Source organism: Castor canadensis, chromosome 16, assembly GCF_047511655.1.
Source record: "Castor canadensis chromosome 16, mCasCan1.hap1v2, whole genome shotgun sequence".
NCBI classification, from domain to species: Eukaryota; Metazoa; Chordata; class Mammalia; order Rodentia; family Castoridae; genus Castor; species Castor canadensis.
In genome coordinates, this window is record NC_133401.1 from 63,073,053 (window position 1) to 63,095,973 (window position 22,921).

General features: G+C 43.1%; 1 protein-coding gene across 3 annotated transcripts in view; it reads right to left on the reverse strand.

Annotated features, from left to right (window-relative positions):
- Nucleotides 1-8,212: 8,212 nt before the first annotated feature.
- Fstl4 (follistatin like 4) overlaps nucleotides 8,213-22,921 on the reverse strand; it is a 386,297-nt gene continuing 371,588 nt past the window's right edge. For 2 of the 3 annotated variants that reach the window (XM_074057277.1, XM_074057276.1), the window contains 3 exons: nucleotides 22,539-22,646; nucleotides 16,515-16,624; nucleotides 8,213-14,414 (listed from right to left, as the gene is read on the reverse strand). In XM_074057277.1, the coding sequence (XP_073913378.1) occupies nucleotides 13,712-14,414; nucleotides 16,515-16,624; nucleotides 22,539-22,646 (921 nt within the window). In that variant the 3' untranslated portion in view covers nucleotides 8,213-13,711. The remainder of the gene's footprint in view (nucleotides 14,415-16,514; nucleotides 16,625-22,538; nucleotides 22,647-22,921) is intronic. The other variant, XM_074057275.1, reaches the window with a different exon arrangement.

Here is a 22,921-nt window from a genome sequence, read left to right on the forward strand (position 1 = left end):
CCCATTTTCATCTCAAATTGTATTTGGGTCTTCTCACTTTCTTTTTTCTGGTATTGGGGTTTGAACTCAGTACCTTGTGCTTTCTAGACAGGTGCTATGTCATCTGAGTCACTCTACCAGCTTCTTTTGCTTCAGGTATTTTTGGAAGAGGGTCTTGCATTTATGGCTGGGACAGCCTGGACCAGCCTGTACTGAAATCCTCTATTTATGCTTCCTACATTGTTGGAATGATAGGCACCTGCCACCGTGCCCATTGAGATGGGGTCTCATGAACTTTTTTCACAGACTGTTCTTAGACTGACATCCTCCTGATCTCTGCCCCCTAGTATCTTCTTTCTGGTTTTTGGTTAGTTTGTCTTAGAGTTTGTCAATCTTTTCAAAGAAACAATTCTTCTGTTGTATTTTTCTTTTATATTCTATTTTATTAATTTTAGCTCTCATTATTTTTTTCCTTCTACTGGCTTTGGATTTGGCTTGTTCTCATTTTTGTAAGGTGTTGAGATACATCATTATGTTATTTGTTTGAGATGTCTTTTGGGGGAAGGGCAGTACTGGAGTTTGAACTTAGGGCCTCATGCTTGCTAGGCAGGTGCTCTACCACTTAAGCCATGCACCCTAGCCCCCTTTTTGGCTTTTAGTTATTTTTGTGGATAGAGTCATTCATTTTTGCCTTGGGCTGGCCTCACACTGTGATTCTTCTACCTATGCTTCTCAGTGGCTGAGATTACAGGCATATACCACCATACCTGGCTTGTTGATTAACATGGAGCCTTGCTGACTTTTTGCCTTGGATGGCATTGAATTGTGATCCTCCAGATCTTCACTTCCCAAGTAACTGGGAATACAGGCATGTGCCACCACACCTGGCTCTGATTTTTTAGTGTAGACATTCATAGCCATAAACATTCCCTTTAGGACTGCCTTTGCTGCATCTAACAGATTGTGATATGTTGTGTTTGCATTTTCATTTGACTCTAGAAGTTTTTAATCACCTGCCCCCCCTTAGTTTCTTTAATGACCCACTGATCATTCAAAAGAATATTGTACAATCTATATGTGCTTTTATAGTTTCTCTTGATTTCTGGGTTTATTCTATTATGATTTGTTAAAAGGCAAGATATTACTTCAGTTTAAAAATATTCTTAAGACTTGCTTTGTGACCTAAAATGTGACCTCTTTTGGAGAAAGTTGCTCAAAAGAATTTGTGTTCTTAAATTAGACTATGTAGTACATGTCTGTTAAGTACATTTAATCTGTAAATGAAGTTTAACTCTGAAATTGCTTTGTTGATTTTTTGTCTTAATGACCTGTTGGTGGAAGTGGAGTATTGAAGCCACACACTATTATTGTACTGGGGTCTATTTGTTTCTTTATATTTAGTAGTTTTTTTTTTTTTTTGTGGAATTTGGCATGCCAACATTTGGTACATATATATTTACAACCATTATATCTTCTTGTTGGTTCTCATTCCCTTTACCAATATGTGGTGATATTATGTCTTTTGACTAATTTCAACATGAAGTTCACTTTGTTGGTATTAGTTGTTACTACTTCTGCTTGCTTTCAGATTCCACTTACTTGGAATATCATTTTGCATCCTTTCACTTTCAGTCTGTGTATGCCTTTGCCAATAAGGTATGTTCTTTGCAGTTAGCTTCGAGTGGGATACTATTTTTTAATTTAATCAGCCAATCTGTCTTTTCTTCTTTGAAACAGGGTCTTACTTTTATAGGCCAGGATGCCTTTGAACTCATGATCCTCATGTCTCAGTCTTCAAGTGCAGGTATTACATGTGTGTTCCTCTACATGTGGTACTGGGTTTGAACTCAGGGCCTTGCACTTGCTAGGCATTAGCCATGCCCTAATCCTTTTTGCCTTAGTTTTTTTTTTTTTTTTTGAATTGGATCTCTTGTTTATGCCTGGGCCACAATCCTCCTATTTACACTTCCTCTGTAGCAAGGATCACAGGCATGTGCCACATACCCAGCTTTTACTGATTGCAATAGAATCTCATGAACTTTTTGCCTGGGCTGGCCTGAAGTCATGATTCTCCTGACCTCTGCCTCCTAAGTAGCAAGGATTACAGGCATGAATCACACAGTATCTGGTTCCCCAGTCTGATTTTTTTAAAACAATAATTTCTTTGAATTCTTTATCTGGTATTTCATCCACATCTGTACCTTTGGAGTCAGTTGCTAGAAAATTATGGCCTTTTCGAAAAGGCTTATTGCCTTGTTTTTTCATATTTCTTGTATTTCTGTGTTGTTATTTGTACATGTGTTAGTATGGCTATCTCTTCCATTTTATGTGGAAGCCATCTAGCCTTCCCTTGATGATGTGTCCTGGGTTAATGGATTGTTGTGAAGTGTTGAATGTATTTTCAGCGTACCTTCCCTGTTACTTTGGTGCTAATTATTGTATTTTGATACAGTGAACACTGTGTCAGAACCTGAGGGTCCTGCTTTCTCTCCAGGGCTCACAAGAATGAGTTCCTTCTAGGAGATCAAGCAGAGGACTTATAGACAGTGTGGTATATGGATTATGTCCTTTGTGATTATTCTTAGCAACAGTCTGAAGTGGTATGAGAGATCTATGTTGTGGACTCAAGGTGCAGTCCACAGTATCTTCTTTGCTTCTCTCTTCCTTTACTCTAGGGACAAATGAACAGGAACTTGTCTCCATCCCTCCTTCAGCCCTCTCTGCTTGAATTCTGGTGATCAGCTGGGGATTTTCATCTCTCATGCTCTTTAAGTTAAAGTATTCATTGAAGTTGGAGTGGGGGTGGGTTGTGTGTGGAGCAAAGTGTGCTGAGTCCCAGCTAGGCTAGGAGTGTGACTCAGCAGGACAGCATCTACAAGAGATGCTCCAAGTGTTGTTCTTGATGCCCAGCACTGCACAGGAAGGGGAAGAGAATTAATAGTAGCAGCACAAACAGCAACAAATCCAATACAGAAATCAAGTAAAAACCTAGTACCAATTATAATATTCATAGCTACAAAAACAGCAACAGGGATGGTAGGGACAGAAATATGCACCAAAAAGTTGCAAAAGGCATTAAGAAAAGAAATTTAGAAAATAGGAATGGAAAGAAGAAAAACAATATTCAAAAAGGGAGAGAGGAGGATAAAAGTGGAAAGTGAAAGACATAAGTTTAAAATATGAAGAGATAAGAATAAAAGAAATTATAAGGAGAGGAAAAGAGAGAAGGAGTAACAACAAACCCCAAAAGATTAAAAGAAAAAGAAAAAAAGTATAAAAAAGACACAGGCTGGGGTGTATAGCTCAACTGGTGGTGTGCCTGCTGTCAACTATAAGGCCCTGAGTTAAAACTTCAGTACCTAGAAAAAAAAGACAAAAAGGTAAAAAAAAAAAAAACAAACACACACACACACACACACACACACACAAACGCACAGTGTCAGCAAATACTAAAAAAAGGACACATTGTGTCTGGTTGTAAAGGCAGAGAGCAGACACTCATTCCCCTGAAAATCTGTACTTCTCCCACATCACATCTTCTTGGGCTATGCATCTTCCGTCCCTCCCTGTTTTGGTGACATTTGCAAGTTTGTCAGTAGAGGATCCAGGACAGATGCTTTTTTTCTTCTGAGTTTTATACTAGTTCTCTGAAGTAGATACTTGAGGGCTCATCTGCTGGCAGTCCTAGGGTACATTTTCAGCACTGTAGATACGATTCCATTGTTTTCTGTCTTTTCATATTGAGGCTGAGAATCCTTGTCAGGTGGATTATTGTTTCATCACAGGTGAGCTCTTTACTCTCTGGTTAGTTTTAAGGTCTTTCTGCTAATCAACAGTTTTAATGTAAGTGTGGATTTGTTTTTATTTATAAGACTCAGGAGTCTGAGTCCGTTTACTTGCATATTTGATCACTTCACAGCCATTATTGCTGAACGTTTCCTTTGTCTAAACATTTCTTGGAACTCCTATTAGTTGGGTGTTGGTATCCTCATTTTGTCTACTGTATTTTAAATCTCTGCTTTATATCTTCCATCTCTTTATCTTTTTGTGCTACATTCTAAACAACTGAATCCCCCTAGATCTCAATTTTGATTTGCTGTTTAATGTATTTGTTGAGCTTGCCTTTTTCATTTTTATATTTTTCACTTGGCCCTTTTATCTCTGCCTAATCTTTATTTTTAATTAATGTATATGAATTGTACAAAGGGGCTTCATTGAGGTATGTCCATACATGCACATAGTGTGCTTTGATCAAATTCACTCTCTATTACTCTTTATTTCCCCTTCATTCCTTCTCTTAAAATAATATTTAATGGGTTTCATAACTCTATTTTCATACCTGCATATAAAGTATTTTGGTTGTATTCACACCCCCATAACCTTCTCCTTTCAATCTCTCCCCTCCTAATGCTTCTCTTCCCCCAAATAGTTCCCCTTTTATATTTCCTCATTTTTTTCAGTTCTGGATCCTGCATACGAGAGAAAACATGCAATATTTGTCTTTCTCAGTCTGGCTTATTTTGCTTAACATGAAGGCCTCCAGTTCCATTCATTTTCCTGCAAGTGAATAAATTTCTTTTTCTTCCTCCTGCTCTTCCTTCTCCTCTTCTTCTTCTGCATGGTAATGAAGCTTTGAACTCAGGGCCTAGAGGTTGCTAAGGATGTACTCTACCACTTAAGCCATATGTCCAGTCCCAAAATTTCTTCTTTATCATTGAATAATACTCCTTTAGTTATTTTGTCACATTTCCTTTATTCATTCATTGCTTGATGGGCACCTAGGCTGATTTCATAACCTGGCTATTGTAAATAGTGGTCAGATAAACATGGGTGAACAGGTATCCCCACTATATGCTGACTTACATTCCTTTGGATGTATTCAAAGGAGTGGTACAGCAGGATCATACAATAGTTCTGTTTTTCATTCTTTTGATGAACCTCCATACTTATGTTCACAGTCACTGCACTAACTACATTCACACCAGCAGTGTATAAGGGTTCCTTTCCCCTGACATCCTCACCTGCATTTGCTATTGTTTGTTTTCTTGATGACAGTCATTCTGATTGGGGTAGGATGGAATTTCATTGATTTGTTCCTTTATGACTAAGAATGATGAACATCTCTTCATGTATTTGTCATTTGTACTTCTTTCAAGAGCTGTCTATTCATTTGCTCATTAATTGGATTATTTGTTCTTTTGGTGTTTAATTTTTTTAGCTCTTTATATATTCTGGATATTAATCCTTTGTCTAATGAATAGCTAGTAAAGATATTTTCTTATTCTGTAGGTTGCCTCATCATTCTGGTAATCATTTCCTTTCCTGTACAGAAGTTTTTTAATTTGATGCAATCCCATTTGTCAATTCTTATTTGTATTTCCTGAGCTATTAGAGTCCTGCTTAGAAAGTTGGTTATGCCAATATCTTCAAATATTTCCCTATGTTTTCCTACAGTTGTTTCATTTCTTACACTAAGATCTTTAATCCATTTTGAATTGATTTTTGTTTAAGGTGAGAGAACAAGGTGAGAGATAGAGGTTTGGTCTCAGTCTTCTACATGTGGATGTTTGGTTTTCCCAATGTCATTTGTTGAAGAGGCTGTTTTTTCCCCAACATATGAATTTTAGGATTGATTTTTTTTCTATTTCTGTAAAGAAAAACACTGGAATTTTGATGGAGATTGTCTTGAATCTGTAGATTGCTTTCAGTAGTGTAGTCATTTTCACAATTATTACTTCTGCTTTTTCATCTTCTTGTGTGTTCTCAAATTCCTTTCTTCAGTGTTTTATAGTTTTCATTGTAGAGGTCTTTCACCTCCTTAGGTAGGGTTATTTCTAGGTATTTCTGAAGCTATTGTGAATGGGATTTTTTTCTGATTTCTTTCTCAACCTATTTGTTATAAGTATATAAAAAAGCTACTGATTTTTAGTTTTGTGTGTTGATTTTGTATCATGCTACATTGCTGAAAGTGTTTCTCATAACAAACAGGGTTTTTTTGTACAGTCTTTAGGAGCTTTAAAGTATAGGATCATATCATCTACAAATAGGGATAATTTAACTTCCTTGTTTCCTATTTGTATCCCTTCTATTTATTTTTCTGCCTGCTCTTTTTCCACAGCCTTTTTTCTCTTGTGATTTTTCAATTCTTTCTTTTAATCATCTATTTTTTAGCAAGCTATTTTATCATCTGAAGTTCTTGTGGACTTTATACTATCATTTCTTGTGTCTGCTGACTCTCATGTTGGGGTTTTCCTCATGCACTAATTTTTAATTTGAGACTCTTGTATGGCTTGGATAAGGGGCCATGTCCCTCAAGAATGGTGTTTTTGTTTGTTTGTACTGGATGGCCTAGTGAGAATTCTGGTCCAGTGCTAACTTTTATGCTCATTTCTCACTTTGGAAATTCTTGAAGTAGAAGGATAGTATAAATTAATAGTCAAAAGTTACTTATGTATGTCAGTTCCTTCTGTCTTGTACAGATAATTTCCTTTCTCTGGGCATCCCTCCTTTCCCCAATATTTTGGAGCCCCAGAATCTTCCCCTATATGGCTAAGACACTCCTCTCCTCTTCTTGTCATGCCATTGAGCCCTGATTGAAGCACCTTACTGATGCTCAAGGTCCCAGGCCTCTATCCTCATAGGAAAGGATCCTGCCATAGCTATTCTGCCAATCTCTGCTTGTGTTATCTTGGGATACTTTCCTCAGGCAACCCTTTCTGGCTCCCTGAATACAGCTCCCCTTGATCAGAATGATCCCAGGCTACAGGTGTCTGGAGCACAAGTCTTTATGCATCTGGGTCCTGGATGTAAGCTAGTAGACACATTCATGTCCTTCACAATATCTCTCTTTCCTTCTTCCTCAGCCTGGACACCTTTAGTGTTTTGGTGGGGCAGACAATCCACAGAGCCTAAAAGATGGCCTCTACCTTTGGTAACAAGATGGTGTTTCTCCCCCATAGCTGTTCTAGCTGCAGGCCTTGCTGTGAGCAAAGACCTCCATTCACAGAGCTGTTGTCCCTGGGGTGCCAACATTCTGGTTGTTCTCTCTCACTCATCCATTGCCTTTGCTGCTCCTACTGGCAGGCAGGCTCTCATCCCCACTGTTTTTACTTGGGTCTTCCCACTTGACTTCCACATTACCTCATTCAAAATATGTCCCAAGCAAGTTCTTCTGCATGAATCCTTGGATGAGCCTAGGCTCTGGTTGTTCTCGGGTCTGTTTGACTTCTAGACTATGGGCTCCATGTAGACAGGGCCTGAGTACAGTATGGCTCTTGGAAAATGATGGTTGAACAAGAGAGTAGACATGATTAAAAGGCATTCTGGCCATGGGAGAAGACAAGCTGAGGAGTCAGCCCTCCTTTTATGTCCTAGAGACCTGGGCACCTAGAGGTTGGACCCAAGCACCTTTCGTCTGAGTGGCCTCCTTTGGTCAGAAGGGAATGGTTGGGATATCAATAGGTTGTTCCTACCCTGTTTGGGGCAGGTCCTAGGGTGAGCTGCACCTTTGCTACCCCACTCCCCAGATGCCACTCCCTGGCTTTCTGGAGCTTGCAAACAGACAGGCACTAGCTAAAGTGTGTGTGGCGATGAGCCCAGCATTGGGTGCAGTGAGCATACTGGCCACTGTTCTTTCCTTTGTATCATGTGTTTGAATTTGGATCGGGTAAGGTGCTTATCAGGTAGAGAGCTACTGGCCTTCCCTCCTAATGCTAATGAGGCAGGGAGAAGGTGGGGGGTCTGTGAGGCAGTGAGGCTGAGCAGCTGAGACTGACACTTGGCCTGGGTGATATCACAGGGAGCACATTACAGGTTATGAACATGTGCACTGGCCACATAGACTTGGACTGCAGCCTGGCTCTGTGGCTCTAAGTGTCAGCCTCATTTTCCATCAAATGGAGAATGCAATGACACCTACCTTGGGTTGCTGTAAGGTTTAAAATAGATGCTTAGTAAGTGCCTGTCATGGGGCTGGGCACATTTTCTGCTCCAGGAAACAAGGGAGCAGTACCATGTGTATGTCCCAGTGATGGTTCATTTTATGTGTCAACTTGGCTATAAAATGAAGTCTGTGTCCCTCCTCCAAATATAAACATTGATGTAATGGTATTTGGAAGTGGGACATCTGGTGAGGTGATTAAGATGGGGAAAAGGACCCTGAGTCCTGCCTAAATCAGTTCACACCCTAACAACTACTAACACACTGGCACCAGAATAAGGTAACTTTTTTCAAGTTTTATTGTAAAATCCTCAGAAAAAAGAGATTTACAATGACAATACTTTATGATAATCTGTGATTCATCTTTTTTTTTCTCAAGTGGTACTGCAAATACATTGTGTGTTCAATACTGTGTCATACATCAAAGTAAACACAAACTTATTTCAAATGCCACATACTGTTACTGTGTTGGTACAAATTTCTACTAAAGTTGATGTATTAAAAATAATTTATATATATTTTGTAAATAAGGAAAAATTCACATGTGTAATAGTTACAGGAGGCCTTTTGAGAATTCCAGTGATTACAGAAAATATATTTTGGCGTCTACACAACTGCTCAACATAATGTATCCTGCCTTGATGTAAGATATCTGAAAGTTTTCTAATATGGGGAAGGGCAAAAATCTTAATGGGACAAATGGTGTGTGTGACTTCACATCTTGAGGGTCATTTGGCAATAGGACAGCATTAAACGGTGTATGGCCACTTTAGCAAAACTCCATGCCCAGTTCTGCCTTGGATCATCTCACATGGCCTTGAGAAAGCACGAGCAGCAGTGGAAATGTGGGAAGCAACAGGGCCAGGGCAGGAAAGAACAGGGGCTGGTCAGCCCAGAGAGCTGGGCTGAGGGTGTGGACCACAGGCAGCGCCCCCATGGGAAGCTGTGGGTCTCGGACAGGTGGCCTGGGGCAGATGGCCTGCAGGCCTGTTTCCTTCACCAATCTGAAGAAGCAAGGGACCATCATCACTTCGTTCTCTGGAGGTGCCATGATGGGCATTGCATAAAGATTCAGAGTTAAGAAAGTTTTTGTAGTAAACTCATGGGTCTCACAACCAGTCAATACTGGCTGACCTTACTCAGAAATAAAGCTCTGTTCTTGAAGAGATTGTCCCCAAAGGGCAGCCTTCTCTGATCCTGTGAAGAGCTTTGTGTAGGGGCCAGTCAAAACTTACTACTTTGTGGATTGCAGGTGGAGTTCTCCAGAGCCCTCTGGAGAATGTGGGCAGGGCCCACATTCTCTGGTCACATGTCTCTCAAGCTGAGCTTGGAAAGAAAGATGTATGAATTGTGATGTTGTATATGAAACAAAAACATGCTAAACTCTCTGATGCTAAGGAAACCTGAATATGAATTTTGAAAGCTAATACCCACTCTCCCTATATTTTCCATAATTTCACACATTGTATTTGGTTAAATTATGCTTCCCCATTGCTACTCCCAGCTCTAAAGGAGTCTACAGATGACTAAGACAGTACTTTCTCATCTCTGAGTGTTTGCTAGGTAGCTGCTGCCCAAAGCCTGCAGGCCCACATAAGATGCTGAAGTCCTTAAGTTACTGGGCAGGTAAGCTGGTGTAGACAAAAGCAGGAAGTGAGTTGTATTTCATCAGCTACTTCCGATCTTCTAATCACACCCTGAGAATAGGCACTATAATATTTTCCTTTGAATTTTAAGTGTCTGCCTTATGATTTCTGATTGTGGAGAGAAAGGGAGGCACTCAGCAACTTTCCTGAAAAGTGCTTTGCCTACATGGCAGTCTGGGAGCAAACCATAGCATCTGGCCTCTATATGGTGACTTCTCATTTGAACCTCAAAGAAAAAAATCATCATGAGCAAAGGTCCTGGGGAGCTGGTATGACAGTAAAGTCAGTTACTCTTTGAATGGTGGATAACAGGATAACCCATGAGCAGGAAGCCTGACATGCAGAAAGAGACCAAGAAAGAGAGAGAATGAAATAGCAATGCGGGGAGGCTGGGGAGCTCAGGCCCCCTAAGAGACAAGGGTTGACTGAAATGTCACGGGTTCTCTTCCTGCCAAATAATATCCAACTTCCCTGATAGTTCTGACCGAGCTATCTCTGGTCCTGGTCACCTAACTCCATATACCTGTGAGCTAGAGTCTGGGGCATGATTCTGGGCAGCACTGGGCTGCATCCTAATGGGTTCTGATTGCACATGGAGTGGGACCAGGGCTCCTGGGTGTGTGGAGGGCTGGCTGAGGACTTCCACATCAGCACTGTAGTTATCTTACATCATCTATCTGGCCTCCTGGCCTGGGGGCAGCATTCTGGGGGTGCTGGGGAGGAGAATGTGAGGTAGATTGGTGGATGCATAGGAGGAAGGGGGAGCAGTGCCAGCTCTTCTGGAGGCTTGCTTCCAGAGGGGATGGTTGAAGAGGGTTGGGGGGTTTGTTATTGAAGATGATTCAGTGTCTGTGGTATTTGAATGAAACACACGTAAAATGAATTGACTACACTTTAGCCCCTTGTAGAAAAATATATCCAGAATGAATCTGTTTCACATCTCAGTTCTGAAATCTCCTTTAGTTCACAGGTTATTGGTCAACAGAAAATGAGAAGTTGTAGACTCAGCAGTTCCCATGCTCCAAGGCAGCAGGCCTTTCTTGGTTTTTCAGGTTTGCAACTCCTCTTCCCGAGCATCTTCCTAGAGCTGGGAGCCCTTTCCTGCACAGAGGAGGAGGTGGATGAGGAGGTGACTGGAGGGACTGAGCTCTGTCTCTGGTGGTGCTATCTCTAGGTCAAAGGACCCAGGGCTTGGCATTAGTTGGTCCCAGTGAACACTTCCCAGGGCTCTTCCAGCTTTCTCCAAGGGTTCAGGGAAGGTAGCAGGACACTGTGTGGCTTAGGGACTGAAGAAATCAGCCTAGGCCAGTCCCAGGCTGAGTTGGTTGGGTCAGTGCTGTGGAGGCTGGGACAATGGCCTTGGCCATTGTGGGAGTGACCACTCTCAGGTCCACTTGTGTAGGAGGTTCACATGCTTGACCAGAAGCTAAAAGTCTCTCTTTCTGCCATCCGTTCAGGGGTGGCTGGGTGGGCTTGTGGATCCAGGACCTTCACACTGGTTCTCCCCACTTTGGAAGAAGGAGAATGAGGGCCTCCATGCAAAGTCTTAATGTCACCACAGGTATAGATTTATTTGAGGTTTCTTTTTTCTCTGGAAAAAAAGATCTGTTGAATTTTTATGAAATCAGTTGTATTTAAAAATTATTGATGGAGATTATGCAAGTAGCTTTCCTCATGATGCTCTTGGTAAGTCAATTCTCCTTTATTAATGCAAACTATTAGTTATTAATCTGTGTTCCTCAGAATGACCATCTGTTGAGCTTTCTATAAGAGGCCCACCTGTTGTGATGCCATCTTCAGCCAGTGGGTTTCAAACTGTGCTCATGAGCCTTTTGTGGGCAGTGGGTTAGAAGGTCAGGCTGGATTTGGCCTTCTGTTCCTATTTCCCACCCAAGCAGATCTACTGGTTTCACTGCTACAAAAACATTTGTCCCTTCTGCTTTTGTGACTTTGTTTTCCGGGCTGGGCTCCTGACACTCTGGACTAGGTCTTAGGCCTGTGACTTTCTGCTCTGATTCAATTGTGTCCTAGATGCAAACTCTGAGACCTATATTGGTAGTCTCCAGTAACCACTGTGAGGACAGTGAAAAAGGCAGGTGTCTCTCCAGGTACATTTAGATGGAAGAACAATAGCAAAGGTGTGGATGGTATGCAAGTCAACTCTGGCACTCCCAATTTAATAGGCCAGTTTGGATGGGATTGGTCTTCTTAGGGATCCTGTGATCCATCGGGGTGGGTGCTCTGGCCTGGTAGTTGAGAGAACTCTTTCACCTTGAGGCTCAGAGACTCTTCTTCTGCCAGGGACTTACATAATTTTTTTTACCAAAGGGAGGTGTTAATGAACATTGGAGAACTTTAGTGATAAACATGGGAGTTTGAGAATATAGGTATTAAGGTATTGAGGCAGAAAAACAAGAGAAGATGTGTTGCCATCTGTTCCAGTTACTATGAAGCTGAACATTAGGGTTTTGTGGTAAGAATCCTCAACTGCTTGTCTTATCTTTAAAAAATCTGAAACATGAAGGTACATGTACAGCACACTTCCGGGACTGAAGGGAACAGGCTTTTGGTGCACCAAGAGACAGATGAGAAGAGTGGCTGGTATGAGGATGTGGGGGACTGTGTGTGTGGTGGGGGGTGGGGTTGGGCAGTCAGGAGGAATGAAAGAAGCTGGATGCATTGAGAATGGTGCAAAGTCCATGTTTTCAAAGTCATGGCCGTGTTTGCAGGTAAAGGTGGCTAAGTTAGCTGAAGTGTCTGGAATGGACCACCTCTCCCAACTTTAGGGGCTTGCAAGATGACCACTCGTGTCAGGAAGCAGATAAATTTGGGGCCACTGTCATGACAGTGAGGGACGGGGGTGTTCTGAGAAGCTCGGGTAGCCTTTTTCTTACTGAGAGGCTCTGACATAGGCAGTCCTCACAGGGTTGGCTGGGTTATAACTTGTTCTGCCTGCCTGAGAGCCCACCACAGACTGAGAAAAATAAGAATGATGCAGCAATGCCAGCCACATCCCCCTGCAGATTCTGAGATTCAGAGTGTGTGTAGATTGGGAGCACGTGTACAAAACCACTAAAAAGTGCTCTCCATGCAGTGCAGATGCAGAGCACTGGGGACCCAGCACTGATCGCCTAGGTAGAAATATTGCCTCAGTAACCCAGATGGTCAGCACTTGTGGCTTCAGTTTCTCCATTGAGTCTGAGGCCACCTATACATTGCCAGGCAAGCCTGGTCTGTGCTGAATCTGGAGCACTGGGCCTGGCTAGTGAAGTGGTCAAAAACAGGCACATGGGGCTTGTCCAGACCTCCTGAGGTCCCAACACACGACTGAGTCGGTAGCAACATGGTGGCCTGCTCTGCATTTGGGCAACAGGGGTGGCAATGGCATAGAGGGCCATTATTCTTGGATGACTGCTATTCTTTTTGGCTATGTAATGTGAGGTTTTGACCCCCAGAAACTTGGCCTAAGGCAGGGAAGGATATATCTGGACCTCAGAGAGCATTGTTCTGCTTACTAGCATCTGCAATTATAAAAAAATTAGTTTTTAATTAAAAATTTCCAAACTAAAGTGAGTGATTTTCCCACCCCACAAGGTGTAATAGGTTTTCTCGGCTCTCCCTCAGCCTAACACCAAGTCAGATGGAAAGGAAAGCAAGCAGCAGCAGCGAAGGACCAAGTGAGTTCCCAAGCAAGGGCAGATGGGCTGATGCATTGGGAGAAAGAGCCCCTGCAAAGCCCTGTTTCCAGGCCACTCCTTAATGGCACAGTCCAACTGGGGCTGGCAGGACAGGACAATGACTAGGTGAAGGCAACTGACAGAAGTGTTAGCCTGGAAAGAAGGATCTCTTGGTCCCATGGCATCCCCAGACGACGTGGTGTGCAGCCAGGCACAGAAATGATTCCTTTACACAGCAGCATGTGTTCTTGTCATAGCTCAAGGCATAAATCATACTTCCTAATGAAAAACCCCAATCTTGTTAGCAGTGCATACCTTATACTAGGAAACTTGCAAGGAGACCAGTGTTGAACCACAAAGCCAATACAGGGTTTTGCTTTTGTCTGTGAAAATGGACAGCGTGCCTGCTTGGGGCTGCAGTGTTAGGACGACGTGGTGCTCTTGAGCCCAGGGCTCTGTGCTGGGCTCCCTCACACCTCACTCACCCACACCACCGTGGCTCCCCCCTTTATGCCTGACACCTCACACCGCAGTGTATTTTGTCTCCCGTTGATTAAGAATAGTGACTCTTGGGATGGCATGAGGAGATACTGTCCAAATAACCCACTGTCCCTCAGAACTCTGTGGGGTCCCCCCCAGGGTTGGTCTAGCCCTATGGGTGGCTCCTTTAAGTTCTTCAGCATGCCCATCTTCCCTGTGGACAGCTCCAGGAACAGTAGGTCAGGCTCAGTCTCCAGAGCAGCATAGATGTCATACTGATTGCCTTTGGTGAAGGAGTGCTGGAATGTCACATCTGAGATACCCAGGTTTATTTTCAGGTCATACAGGGTCCGGATCTCCCCTTGCATCGTGACCTCCTGCACGTGCAACCGGGGGCTGTTGGCAGCAGCACTGACAATGAAGCGCCCATCAGGAGAGACGTGGGGGGTGCCTGTGACGTCACTGTTAGGGCCCAGCACAGAGTCAGTGACGCTGTCGATGATCAGCTGTGGGGTGGTGGAAGTGGGGAGCTCCTGTCGGCATTGGATGAAGAAGTAGCCGCCCAGGTGGGTGTGGGCCATGGCTTGGGGCACACAGCCATGGTGCTGCAGGCTGATGGTCTTGAGAAGAATCAGTGTCTCCAAGTCCACTTTGTGGACTGCAGGGTCAGATTGGTTGAAGATGAAGCCAAACCTGGGAAAGGAGGAACTGGGGTCAGAGAAGCAGATGCTGCCTCGAGAGGTAGAGGATCTGACATTCATCTGAAATGATTGCATCCTTACCCTTCTCCCTGTATCACAATCCTTCAGCGACCTAAGAGCCTACTAATAAGATCTGCCATTCTGCAGGAGATGGCTCCATAAGTAAGTTATCTATGCTCTCCAGTGAAATGCAGCTGAGTTATGAATGTTGCTGGACTTATGCTCTTGTAACAATCTTCAGAAATGGTTTTTCAAGGAGGGTGAAAGGCCTTCAACACCTTCTCCCTTGGGAATGCCTTTGAATCTACTTCCCTAGCCTGTGCCAGCTGGGATGGGGGCCTGTGTCTGTCTGCGGGTTGAGTGTGGACAAAAAGGATTAGAGATGCCTGGCCTGTCTACTAGGAGGACAAGATAAGAGGTTCTGTATCTCAGCTGGTTTTTGGACTAACTGGCAAGCAAGAATTTGAGGGTAAAGATGTAGTTCACCAAGGACAGATTTTCTATCAGTATCTCCTACCCTGGCAGCAGAATGTGGGGGTTGGTCTCTTCGCTGATATTGGTGATGCAGGCTGGAGTAACCTTGAGTAGTGGGACTAATGATGGATTTTATCTCAGGTGCCAAATGGCCTGATTCTGCCAAAGTGCTCTGCTGGCTGCAGAGCCTGATGCAAGCTGCTTGCCTCTCCGAGCCTTGTTGCAACTCAAAACAGCAGTTCTTTCTGAGGGCTGTTGGGAAGAGTCAATCTGAGAGGGACCTTATGTGGAGCACTCAATCATGTCTTCTTGGGGGGGTTGATTGCAAGTACGTAAAGATCTGACTCCAGGCTGGGCTCTCCTTGACCTGGAGAGCTCATACCTAAGTCTCCTGTGCACAAAGACCTTTGGGTTCTGACCCACCAAAATGAGTAAGAAAATCTCTCCCATTTTTTTTTTTCTTGAAAAATTTTATATGCAAGTGTGAGAAATACTCCCTCTCTCTAGGCACATCTTTAAAGAATCCTTAAATCCTTAAAGAACCCAAGCATGGAGAGTGAGAAAGAAAACCCTGCACTTAGAAGAAATTTTAGCATCGCAGCCAGGAGTTGCTGCAGACCCTAAGTCTGTACCACTGCCTGTTGCATCCAGCTGCTTCGTGGGAGTCTCATGCATGAATGCATGCTGCAAGGGGATTCCTAGGTGGCTATTTTCCTTCTAGGATAGGAGTAGGTAAGTGAGTCCCTAGCATCAGCTTGCAAAAACAATCATTTCTTCCTGGAGAAAGGTGCCTGACCTCACGCTGCAGAAAGGCATAAACAGTGCTATGAGACCCCTGACGACTTGAGGACTTAAAAGGCGGCTTAGTCTTCTGGTAGGGTGAGCTCTGCAGAAAATGTTGGGGGCACACTGAAATGAATAAGGAAGGGGCATAAGCAGTGGATCATGGCTGTTATCATTAGGTGATTATTTTGGATGGTGGCCAGCCATGGTGATCAGGAGGTCTTGTCTCTGTGGGCATCCTGCATTAATTGTCTGGGGACTTCCTCAGAGGAACTAAGGGCTGGAATTAGCTGGGAAGGAGACAGAGCCGGACACCGACTCTGCCAATCTCTGGCTATGTGACCTTTGAGTCTCAGTTTCCTCACCTGTAAAACAGGGTCAAGACTACCTCTACTATATTATTTTTTCTTTCTTTTTTTTTTTGAAATGCTGGGGTTTGAACTCAGGGCCTTGCACTTGTAAGGCAGGCAATCTACCATCTGAGCCATGCCTTCAATCTCTACTGGATTTTTATAACTCAAAGTAGAGGATGCTCATTTAACCCCTTTTGTTTCCTTTTGTCCTTTGCTGTCCATCCTCCCCTGGAGGATGGCTCCTCACTGGACCCCTGAAGGCATTAAGAGCTTGGCACCCTCTTTAACCTAACAGAGTGGCTGACAGACTAGGCTCTGTGTCTGCTTTACCACAGATGGGTTCATTTCTCTGTCCCTTCCTGATGTCCACATCCAGTGCAGAAGAAATGGGGAAGAAAGGAGCAAGTCCCATCCTAGGGAAGGTTGCCATGCAGGCCTGGGCTAAGCATGGAGTCCTTAGAGATGTCACAGGCTGGTCTCACCTGATGTGGTTGATGATGAGGTTTGTTGGGGGAATGAAGAAATCATCCACTCCTGCAAAGGGTGTTCGGATGAGGTGTTGGCTCTGGCCAGTACTGGCTTCTGTGATCACCTACAACACAGAATGGTGTCCTTGTGAGGATCCATCCAGGAAGGGGCATGGAAACCTAGAGAGAGACACCCACATGCTTAGGTGTAGACTGAGTAGGGAAACTGCTTGGGAAAGAGATGGTGGCTAAACCAGAGTCTCAGGAAAGGGGCGGGAGGGAAGTAGTTGTTCAAGAATGTCAGAGGCTGGCAAAGGGTAGTGGGGCAGGAGAGAAGGATCCAGCTACTCTCTCCTCCTTGCTTAGGCCTGCCAGTGCCAGAGCCACCATGATGGCACAGTGAGGACCTGAGGAATGGAGTTGGGGCTCCTGAGGGAGGTCCCCATAACTGAAACATGGCCCCGATTGTTCAGAGACAATCTCCCCGAACAGGTAGTCCCATCGTCTCCATCTCTTGCCCTCCCAGGTGAGGGAGAGAGTTTTTAATGAGAATGTTCACTGGTAGAATTGTTTACTGGGAATTTATTTTTCTTTGGTGCCAGATGTTTGGGTCAGTTCATTGGGATTCTGTTGTGGGGTGCTCACAGAGGAGTTTTCTCAGTGCTGCAGCTCCAGAATTTACTAGGAATACTTCAGGATGCCACTCAGAGATGCTGGCGTGCCATTTAAATGTCTTGCAATTAGAATGCTGGGGAGATGCGTAGTTCATAAAGGAACTTGCTGTGAAAAGTAAAATATTAGGTCCTTTGCCTGTATAAGTTGGTAGTGACAGAGCATGGCTTCCTGTTTTCCTGGTGGTGATGATTCCTGCTCTGTGGAGTTGGGAGGAAGCAACCAGATCCATTCCTTGGTGTGTGTCCCTGATGTGTCTCAGTCAAGAAAGGGCAACTAAGGCCACAGTGGGGAAGTGTGAGAGATAAGCAAAGTGAGAGTGGTTGGGAAGGGACCCCTGTGTAGCTCCTGTGGCCAGGGTGAGGCCTGAGCCAGGCATCCTGTGGTCCTCTGTCTTCTGCACATGCTCATCAGCCTTCTAGTTCTATACCACAGCCTAGAAAGAGACAGGCCCTCAGCCACAGGAGGGGCATGGTCAGTTCAAGCCTATACTCTGTGGTCAGGACAGGAGGCAGATCCTTAATTCCTGAAAAGGGAGAGAGACAGCTTCCTTCCCTCTCCCCCTCCCTCCCTCTCTGTGTCTTTCTCTTTTTCCTCTCTCCTTTCTTTCTTTCCTCCTTCTCTCCCCAACTTGTTTTTTGTTTTGAGATACTGTCTTCCTATGTAGCCCAGGGAGAGGCATTTTTCTTTTTGTTTTTTTTTTGAGACAGAATCTTGTTAGGTAGCTAAGGCTGGCCTAGAACCCACAATCCTCTGATCTGGGATTATGTACATAAACTACCACACCTGAGGATACATTTTTCTTGTTCATGTTATTATGGTTTGTGGCTGTGTTTGTAGAAGGAAAGATCGAGACTTCTGCAGTCAAACACTAGGCCTGCAGGGCAAGGGCGGCTCTGGTCGGTACTGCAGGCAGGCCTAAAGTTGGAATCAGCACACCTCCTCTGGGATTCAGCAGGCAGAATGCTAGAGTGGAGGAATGTACATTGTGATTTCCAGTCTTGGAGCAGTTCTGAAGCTGCATTGGGTTATTTTCCTGTTTAAGAAATGCCCAAACGATACACCCATGGCAACTCCATGGGAGAAAATGTCAGAGAATTCCAAGGTGGCACGTGATCATTGCTTGATAGATACCAGGCCTGTCATTTTAGCGTATAATACAGATGGAAAATTACAGGCTGTCATCAATCAGTGTCATTCACACTTCACTTCTCTGACACCCTATGTTCATCAAAACACAGGACCATGGGCCACTGAACTGATACAGACATGTCAGCCTTGGTTCTCTGAGTCCTGAGATCCTTCTTGGCCTGGTTGTGTCCTAGCACATGGCTGGATCACAAATGCCCTAAAGATTAATTATTAAGCCCCTCAATTTGCTGACTATGTGGGCTTGGTTCAGATGTCACTTAGTCACAGGGAAGACTGGAAACAAGAAGTAACATCTTGAGGGACAGGGAAGCAAGGGATCCAGTGAGACAGGCTAAGAGGCAGCTCAAAGCTGGGCCTGCGTGAGAGTGTGGGCAGAATTCAGATGTCAGATGTTCAAACACTGTTGTTAGGGAGGCCTAGGACTGAGCTTCACTTACAGACACACCTCCATGGCAAATCCCCTAATGTGAATATGTAGAAACAATACTAGGGTTTCAAAGATATTTTGCAAACATAAGCAATGCAGGAGTATATATTTATTAGCTAAATCTTCGTCTACCGAACATGCCTATGATTATAGCGTTTGGATTCAGTCTGTGAAGTCAAGGTCATGCATCCAAAGTTACTCTCTTGAGGTTTTGGGTTCACATTTTTCAATGGCTCACCACAAAGGGTATGCCAGGTGACATTTCCAGGAATTTTGGAAAGTACTGATTTTCTTAACTCTGGTTCACAGTGACAATGGTAAGCTATTTCTTTTCTTCCTTTTTTTTTGCTGATAATACATTTCCTAGCCTGTCTGGTGTCACTAATGTCTAATTCTGCTTATTAATTAATGCTTTTAGTGTTTTGTCATTTAGGAAAAGATTTTGTATTGTTTATTGGGAAATAATTGTGTCTAAGAAATATCACTCTATTCATGTTTTAATTAAGAATGTCTACTATGTGTAATGAAACATGCCTTCAACCTTTATTGAAAATATCCTAAATTTTTCTCTGAATATGCTATGAATAATATGATACTGACTGTGATCCTGAAAGTGGACCATCATTGCTTCCTTGGGATTTGTACCCGTCCAGCTCTTTAATGCATTGCTGGACTTTATTTCTGATATTAGGGCTAGGATTTTGCTTTGGTGGTCATAGGTGAGATGAGTCCATATGTTTTATAAATACTATTTTAATCAGGTTTTATAATTCTGATTATACAGGCTCTTTATATCCCCGCATGATCTGGGATAGTTCAAATAATACTAAAGTTATATTTTGAAGCCTTGATAAACCTCAGTGGTACAATTTTCTGTGGTAGTTGTTCTATGTCAAGTTTCCTTTTTCTTAAGTCAGGTTTTCCCTTTTTCTTTTTTTAATGTTTTGTAAGCTATCACCCATTACTTTTAGGTTTCAAGATTTGTCACCACAGAGTTGCAAGGTATTTATTTTAAACTATTTTTTATCCTCTTTTGTCTGTAGCATTGTTTCCTTTCTCATTCCTCATTGTCTAGTTTTGTTCTTTTTTAGGATTGTGAAGAATTATTCTGCTTTTGTTTCCTATCAGTTTTAATCTAGAAATTCACTCTTAACACTGTTCTTTTTCTTTTCCTTAGCACAAAGACTTCCTTTGCAGATATTCTTTGCATTCAGCTTTCTCTGTGTCCTCTAAGTTTTCATGTGAAATAGTCTTTTTCGTTGCTTTTCATCTAGTAGCTATCCAGGAGTGGTACCTAACTGGTTGTCTTTTATTTCTAATTATCAGATAACATAGCTTATAACATATAATTTTACAAAATGTTTTAAGTTTTCCTTGGGTTAGTGATAAACTTTTGTATGGTGGATACAAAACAGATTAAAGGTTTTCCATATATTCATTAAACTTAGCTCCTTGTTTATGTTGATCAGTTTTTTTTTTTTTGTTGTTGTTACTGGGGATTGTTTCCAGGTGCTTTACCACTTGAGCCATGTCCTACCTCTCCATCAAGTTTCTTATGTCATTATTTTTTTCTCTTTGGTGTGTAGAATTTAAGTTCATAATAAGTCAAGTTATTATTCAATTTAATCACTCTTGTTTTATGTATTTGGTTGTTGTTGACACATCAGCTGTTCATCATCAAAGGAGCTTTAACCTCAAAGTCAACTCATCTGATATCTACATTCCCTCTCACCATACATCTTTTTGCTCACCTCTGTCATCTCATTAAGCTCATCCTTTTGTTATCACTTTGCTTTATTGTATTTCTTATAAACAAGTGATTGCCAGTTGTTCTTTGTAAAGCCCAATCTGCTTCTCTCTGCTTTTAAGGGGAGAATTTGTCACATTTGGAGTAATTCACATTCTCAACATCTCATCTTATTCCAGGAAGGTGAAATTTTCTAGTATATTTACTTTACTAGTAAATTTTCCAGTATATTTACTACCTCTACTCACTATTCTTTTAACCAAAACAACTTCTCAGGCTATAGCTACAGACTGATATCAGAATGTCTCTTGTGGTTTGTCTCTTCCTAGGCCTCTTGTAAATCGTCCTCTTTCTCCATCTTAATGTCTCTGTTCTGTGTCCTCTGATGTTTTTCTCGTGTCTTCCCTCAGATGGGGTCCACAAGCAGCACTCGGGGATGGATCATTTCTCATCACTTAGATTGGAACTTTCAATCTATGTGATTAATTTTCTCAAATTCAGAAATTTTATTCCAAATTTATTTGTTTGATTCCATCCCAACTGTGACCTTTTCCCTATAAATATCTAGGGTTTCCACTTCACATCTCTACCTTTCATGTTTTCTTTGTGAGTCTCTTATCTACTACAATTTTTGTTCATTTTTAGGTCGAAAACCCCTTTTTCTGGTGGTCCCTCCCCTTGAATTTCCTTAGGCACTTGTTTCATTGGTGCTTCTGGTAGCTCTGGTCTTACACTCTGCTCTTAGCAATCTTTATTCTGGCTCCTAGGTCCTCTGGTGGGTTGTTATGACTGGTTGGTCCCTTGTATGACAGTACTCTCAGTTTACAGGGAGCAAAGTGGTGTCTTCCCCTGATCCAGTAATAGCTGGGCAGGTGATAAGTCCCTGGTCCTCCTGGATTCTCACAGGTCCTGGGAGCAGGCAGAATCATCTCTGTCTCAGCTCTTCTCAGTTGGGTTTCTGAGAGGGTATTAAAACCCCAGTGCCCACATCATCTACTATGTGTAATGAATTGACTCCTCTCCTGTATATCCAGAATGTGTCTTTAGGAGAATTGAGAAGTCAGACATTCAAATCACTTTTTAGCACATACTAGATCCCTGATGAGAAAGGCTGGGCCTGGTATACTCAACGTGGGATTGTGTCAACCTTCCCTGGCTGGTAGGAGGAGGAATCCTATGGATCCTATGTAAGCAGTAGTTGCAGTGCTAGGGCTGACTGAAAGAGCTACAGAGGCCACTGTCTTTGTGGACCACAGGTAAATCATTTAACTTTTCTGTGTCCTCACACACTGTGAGCACTTAATAGATGTGCTTTTGTTTAGAGATATAATTTGCTATGACTGGCTAGTGCAATGGTTTGAATAGACTTTGGCCCCACCAACACTCATGTTGAGGCTGGTCCCCAATGTAATGGAGGTGAGAGGTGATAGCACCTTTATGAAGTAGTTACCTTCCTGAAGGGATTAATGTAGTTCCCCTGACAGTGTTAGTTATCACAAGAAGGGGTTGCTATAACGGGAGCCTGGCACCTCTCTTCACTCTCTGGGACATAGGCTCTTTCTGCATCCTCCTGCTTCTCTTCTGCCCATGTCCTGCCCTGACCAGATATAGGTGCCTATTCTTGGATAGAAACATGAGCCAAAATAAAACTCTTTCCTTTGTAAGTTACTCAGCTTCAGGTGTTTTGTTATAGCAAAAGAAAAGGATCAAGACAGCCAGCACGTTCAACTTGCTCTGACATTATTCTCCAGCTGGCCCAGACCAGTGTGAAGAGAGCTGTGCCTCCATTCTCATTGCCTGGACCCACGGATCAGTTACTGGCTCAAGAGAGGCAGGAATGTGGGACAGAGTAGGAACTGCATTAAAGGACTGAAGTCCATCAGGCCTGGCCGAAGATACCCTGTTAATTACCTGCAAGGGGCACTGGTCCAAGGCTGTTTCCTGCTTTCTCTAAGAGGCTTTATGGAAATGGAAATCATTTATTCTAAAGGGAGCGCATCCTTCTCTAGGGTGGGTGTCAGTCTCCATGTGCTCAACATACCTGGAGGCTTGGATGGGACTTGTGCTCATCCCCCCAACTCAGGACCCACACTTGGTCATGTGATTTGTCATAGGACAGCTTAGCTGGTAGAGGATCCACACCTATGGACTTGAAAAATACAATAGTGACAAGTTGGTTATCATTGTGGTAGAGGTGGATGTGATGGTCATTTCTGGGCTTTAGTACACAGACGTCACGCCCAGGAAAATGGAAAGCCAGCCTGAAGCATTGCCAACAATCTTGTTTGGGAACTCAGAGCAGAAGCCTCTCCCCTTAGGCCTTGTCTGCAGAGTTACAAAATTAGCTGTCAGTAATGTTTTCTCTTTTTAAGAACTTACTCCTTCGCACATCGAGCTAGAGCAACAATGTTTTCCCCTGAGGAA